General features: G+C 40.4%; 1 protein-coding gene across 1 annotated transcript; it reads left to right on the top strand.

The window, feature by feature from the left end:
* Positions 1-1,463: 1,463 nt before the first annotated feature.
* LOC122909770 (olfactory receptor 18-like) lies at positions 1,464-2,450 on the top strand. Its single transcript, XM_044254296.1, has one exon. The coding sequence runs from the start codon at positions 1,521-1,523 to the stop codon at positions 2,448-2,450; it is 930 nt and encodes a 309-aa protein (XP_044110231.1). The 5' UTR covers positions 1,464-1,520.
* Positions 2,451-6,310: the final 3,860 nt, after the last annotated feature.

A 6,310-nucleotide genomic window follows, 5' to 3' on the forward strand; every position in this document is an offset into this window, starting at 1 on the left:
TGGGTGCAAAGTTCTTTTAGATGTCACATGTATCTTGATATGAATGATGTTCTCCCCATTTCTAGATGGAGGATAACAGCACAGAGAGGTTGATATGCTGACATATATCCCATGTTTAGTCTGATACCCAATCCAGGGCTCTGTGCACTCCACCAGTGTAGAATGCTTGCTTTCTTTTCAAACATGCTTTAGTTCCAGATGAGCAAACAGAAATAGGACCAACAATTCCTTCTCTTGGGATTCTGTGGGCTCATCTGTGAACCAGGGAATTGGGATAAGTGGTTTACAGGGGCCTTTGCCCCTGTAATAAATATTATAGATCATAAGATTTTCTATGAATAGTAATGCATTTTGCAGCCTATTTTGGAAATCTGTGGTATTAAAATATTACTCCTTATCCAAGATAGGCACTTTCCCATGTATTTATCATGGAAAGACCATTGGAACACAGACTTTGGGGATCTTTCTGATTCTAATCCTTGATAATAGAAGCATGAAGTTGATTTTGTCTGTTCTTTCTATTAGGAAAACAAATGTAGATAATTAAGAGTAAAACTGTACATATATTAATTTATTTACAATGTAATCATCTTTTATGTCTATATGTTATAGAAATTCTCATTTGTGTAATATGGAGGTGGGCACAAGAATTTTATTAGGAATATTCTAATAAGGGACACCTGGGTGGCTCATTCAGTTAAGTGTCCAACTCTTGATTTTGGCTCAGGTCATGATCTCAGACTCCTGAGATGGAGCCCCACATTGGGCTCTGCACTCAGTGTGAAGGCAGCTTAAGTTTCTCTCTCTCCCTCTACCTCCTCCTGCTTGTACTCTTGTTCTCTGTGTGTCTCTCTGAATAAATAAATATTTTTAAAAGGGAATACTGTAATAAGAAATTAAGAGATAATAAAGTTCATCTTTCAGGTAATACTATGCCACTTTTGAAGTGCTTGAAATAGATGTATATACTTCAATGACACTTAAAACACATTGTTGTGGTAAGTGAGAACTCAGGAAACAATATGTGTATTATTATGGTATTAAATTAGTTTTTCTGAAAGCTGTTTATGGATGTATAAATCAGTACTAATATTATGGAAACATTCAAAGGAAAATATGTCTACCATATTCATGACAGTGTTTGTCTTTGGGCAGCTGAAATGCAGGGGAATGGGATCATGCAGGGGAAGCAAGAAAACAGCTTTTACTGGCATCAAATATGAGTTCTGAAGCCAAGTATAACTAGGTATTTCTATGTTTGTACATTTGTATGGTTCTCTAACATTCTTTAGTTCAATGTCTTCATAGTGGGTATATAAAGAAACAGGTAAATAGCTCAGTCACCAGTAAGGAAAGAGTTCTAAGAAGAGTTTACAATTAAGAAACATCGCTGAAGGTACTGGGATGTATGATAGGAAGTGCAAATTGCTTGAATCAAAATAGGCGCCTTTAGCTGGGTGTCTCTACACTTGTTTTGTGTATTCAATACTCTGTTCTCTTTTGAGAAGTGTACCACCTGCATGGAACCACGGAATCTAACAGCTTTCTCAGAGTTCCTTCTCCTGGGCCTCTCAGATGATCCAGAACTGGAGCCCATTTTCTTTGGTCTCTTCCTGTCCTTGTATCTGGTCACCTTGCTTGGAAACCTGCTCATCATCCTGGTTGTCAGCTCGGACTCCCACCTCCACACGGCCATGTACTTCTTCCTCTCCAACCTGTCCTTGGCTGATATTGGTTACAGCACCACGACAATCCCCAAGATGCTGGTGAACATTCAAACACACAGCAAGTCTATCACCTATGCAGGCTGCCTAACTCAGATGTTCTTTTTTTTCCTATTTGGGTGTTTGGACAGTCTGCTCCTGGCTGTGATGGCCTATGACCGGTTTGTGGCCATTTGTCACCCCCTGAACTATTCAGTCATTATGAACCCATCCTTCTGTGGCTTATTGGTCTTGATGTCATTTTTCGGCAGCCTTTTGGACTCTCAGATTCATTGTTTGATGGTGTCCCAACTCACCTTCTGCACAAATGTGGAAATTCATCATTTCTTTTGTGATGCACCACAACTCTTCCACCTTGCCTGCTCTGATACCTCCATCCACACCATACTAATGTATTTTATTGGTGCCATCTTTGGTGGTGTTCCCCTCTCAGGGATCTTTTGTTCTTATACACGAATTGTTTCCTCCATTCTGAGAATCCCATCCACAGGTGGGAAGTACAAAGCCTTTTCTACCTGTAGCTCCCACCTGTTGGTTGTTTGCTTGTTTTATGTAACAGGCGTTGGAGTGTACCTGAGTTCATCCATCTCCTCCTCCCTCCAGAAGGGTGCAGTGGCCTCAGTGATGTACACTGTGGTCACTCCTATGCTGAACCCCTTCATCTACACCCTGAGGAACAAGGACATCAAGAGGGCACTGTGGGGGACGATCAGCAGAACAGTCTAATATCAGCATTTGTCTTAATCTTTCTGGGTTCATAGAACTGGAACTTGAAGGGAATCAACAACATCAAGAAATTCTGAATCTGCAGCCACATGGTATATATACCCATATGGATATCTGCTTTTTGCTTATACAGCTATTCCTGTTAGCATAGCTCTAATGGAAATGGGGGATTATTTTGGACTCTCCACTTAAATCATAGTCCCTGCAGGATTATTTATATCTGTACTCCTCTCACTTTCTTTATGCATTGCCCAGGACTCTTGGTCATATGCAGTCTTGTTTCTATCATTGCAAAATAATCATAACTCTCCCTCTCTTGTTTTTTTCCCCTTTAAAAATATATTTTACCTATTCATTTGAGAAACAGCCCAAGAAGGTGGAGAGGCAGAGGGAGATGCAGGCTCCCTGTTGAGGTGGGAGCCCATCATGGGGCTTGATCGTGACGTGAGCCAAAGGCAGAGTAAATATCTGAGACACCCAGGTGCCCCATCTTGTTATTTTCCTATGATCCTGCCCCCCACCAAGCACCATTTGTTAGGGGGATCTAAATTCTACCTTAAGGTCCAAAACATCTAATACATTTCTGTGCCTTAATGATCTTGATCAGATTTTCTTAAAAGTATGCTTCACACCCACAATGGAGTCCAACATGGGGCTTGAACCCACAACCCTGAGATCAAGACCTGAGCTGAGATAAAGAATCAGAGGGTCAACTGACTAAGCCTCCCAGAGTCCCATCTTGATCAGATTTCTGAATGAATAGGATAACTATTGAATTTCCTTCTGAAGCTGAAATGAGACACTATTAATATTGAGTTTGAATAAATAGTTATCAAGTTTCCTGGAACTTCACTAGGAAAACTGGGGTGTACAATTCCCAAGGAATAGATGGGAGAGAAACTACCAGAACAGAGGTGATCCTAATTTTCCTGATGATTGTCCTTCCTATTCCTTCTAATTTCTCCTGTTATATCACTAGACACAAAGGGACAAATACTGTATGCTTCCACTTATATAAGAGGTGTATAGTAATCGAATTCACAGAGACAAAGAGTAGAATGGTGGGAGCCAGCAGCTGGGGGAGGGAGAAGGGGCTTTGGTGTTTAATGGGACAGCTTCAGTTTGAGATGGTAGAAAAGTTCTAGAGACGGATGGTAGTGATGGTTGTGAATGTCCTTAATACTACTGATCTATACAACTCTGAAAAAAAAAATCTGAGGGTTTTGAAGGGGTGGGGGTAAGAGGTTGGGGGAACCAGGTGGTGGGTATTAAAGAGGGCACGGATTGCATGAAGCACTGGGTGTGGTGCAAAAACAATGAATACTGCTATGCTGAAAAGAAATTTTAAAAAATGATTAAGAAGTTGCTGTGGCTGATATCGAAGAGATTACTGCCTATGTTCTCCTCTAAGATTCTGATGGATTCCTGTCTCACATTGAGGTATTTTATCCATTTTGAGTTTATCTTTATGTACAGTGTAAGAGAATGGTCGAGTTTCATTCTTCTACATATAGCTGCCCAGTTTTCCCAGCACCATTTATTGAAGAGACTGTCTTTTTTCCACTGGATATTTTTTCCTGCTCTGTCGAAGATTATTTGACCATAGAGTTGAGGGTCCATATCGGAGCTCTCTACTCTGTTCCACTGGTCTATGTGTCTGTTTTTATGCCAGTACCATGCTGTCTTGGTGATCACAGCTTTGCAGTAAAGCTTGAAATCAGGTAAGGTGATGCCGCCAGCTTTATTTTTGTTTTTCAACATTTCCTTAGCGATTCCGGGTCTCTTCTGATTCCATACAAATTTTAGGATTATTTACTCCAGCTCTTTGAAGAATACCGGTGGAATTTTGATCAGAATTGCATTAAAAGTATAGGTTGCTCTAGGCAGTATAGACATTTTAACAATGTTTATTCTTCCGATCCAAGAGCATGGAATGGTCTTCCATCTATTTGTGTCTTCTTCAATTTCTTTCATTAGTGTTCTGTAGTTCCTCAAGTACAGACCCTTTACCTCTTTGGTTAGGTTTATTCCCAGGTATCTTATGGTTCTTGGTGCTATAGTAAATGGAATCGATTCTCTAATTTCCCTTTCTGTATTTTCATTGTTAGTGTATAAGAAAGCCACTGATTTCTGTACATTGACTTTGTATCCTGCCACATTGCTGAATTGCTGCGAGTTCTAGTAGTTTGGGGGTGGAGTCTTTTGGGTTTTCCATATAAAGAATCACGTCATCTGCGAAGAGAGAGAGTTTGACTTCTTCATTACCAATTTGGATACCTTTTATTTCTCTCTGTTGTCTGATTGCTGTTGCTAGGACTTCTAATACTATGTTGAACAAGAGTGGTGAGAGTGGGCATCCTTGTCTTGTTCCTGATCTCAATGGGAAGGCTGCAAGCTTTTTCCCATTGAGGATGATATTTGCTGTGGGTCTTTCATAGATAGATTTGATGAAGTTAAGGAATCTTCCCTCTATCCCTATACTTTGAAGCATTTTAATCAGGAACGGATGCTGGATTTTGTCAAATGCATTTTCTGCATCAATTGAGAGGACCATGTGGTTCCTCTCTCTTCTCTTATTAATTTGTTCTATCACATTGGTTGATTTGCGAATGTTGAACCATCCTTGTAGCCCAGGGATGAATCCCACCTGGTCATGGTGGATAATCTTTTAAATGATGTGTTGGATCCTGTTGGCTAGGATTGTTGAGAATCTTAGCATCCATATTCATCAATGATATTGGTCTGAAATTCTCCTTTTTGGTAGGGTCTTTGCCTGATTTGGGGATCAGGGTAATGCTGGCTTCAGAGAAAGAGTCTGGAAGTTTTCCTTCTGCTTCAATTTTTTGAAACAGCTTCAGGAGAATAGGTGTTATTTCTTCTTGGAAGGTTTGGTAGAATTCCCCAGGGAATCCGTCAGGTCCTGTGCTCTTGTTTTTTGGGAGGTTGTTTTTTTTTTTTCCAATTTTTTTATTTTCAGAAAAACAGTATTCATTATTTTTTCACGACACCCAGTGCTCCATGCAAGCTGTGCCCTCTATAATACCCACCACCTGGTACCCCAACCTCCCACCCCCCGCCACTTCAAACCCCTCAGATTGTTTTTCAGAGTCCATAGTCTCTCATGGTTCACCTCCCCTTCCAATTTACCCAAATTCCCTACTCCTCTCTAATGCCCCTTGTCCTCCATGCTATTTGTTATGCTCCACAAATAAGTGAAACCATATTATAATTAACTCTCTCTGCTTTTTTGAAAAATTTTTTACTTAAGTTCCAGTTAGGAGAAGGAAGGCAAAAATGAAGGGGGGTGGGAATCAGAAGGGGAGATGAACCATGAAAGACTGTGGACTCCAGGAAATAACCTCAGGGTTAGAGGGTAGGGTGGTAGGGGAGTGGAATAGCTTGGTGATGGGTATGAAGGAAGAGATGTATTGCATGGAGCACTGGGTGTTATATGCAAACAATGAATCATGGAACACTACATCAAAAACTGGTGATGTACGGCATGGTGACTAACATAATAAAAAAATAAATTCCAGTTAGTTAACATACAGTGCACTATTAGTTTCAGTTGTACAATATGCTGAGTCAAACTTCCATATATCACCCAGTGCTCATAAGGCCAAGTCCCTCCTTAATCCCTTCAGCTATTTCACCCATCCCCCCAAGCACCTCCCCTCAAGTAACCATCAGTTTGTTAGGAGGCTGTTTCTTCTTTTTCCTCTCTCTCTTTCTTTTTCCCCCCTCCTTTGCTAGTTTGTTTTGTTTCTTAAATTCCACATATGAGTGAAATCATATGGTAGTAGTCATTTTCTGACTTATTTTGCTTAGTATAATACTCTCTAGCTCCATTGCAAATCCCA

The sequence above is a fragment of the Neovison vison genome, chromosome 6 (genome assembly GCF_020171115.1).
Source record: "Neovison vison isolate M4711 chromosome 6, ASM_NN_V1, whole genome shotgun sequence".
NCBI classification, from domain to species: domain Eukaryota; kingdom Metazoa; phylum Chordata; class Mammalia; order Carnivora; family Mustelidae; genus Neogale; species Neogale vison.

Bases quoted from the DNA above. Each gene is read 5' to 3' on its own strand.
- LOC122909770 (XM_044254296.1), top strand. From the start codon at position 1,521: ATGGAACCACGGAATCTAACAGCTTTCTCAGAGTTCCTTCTCCTGGGC.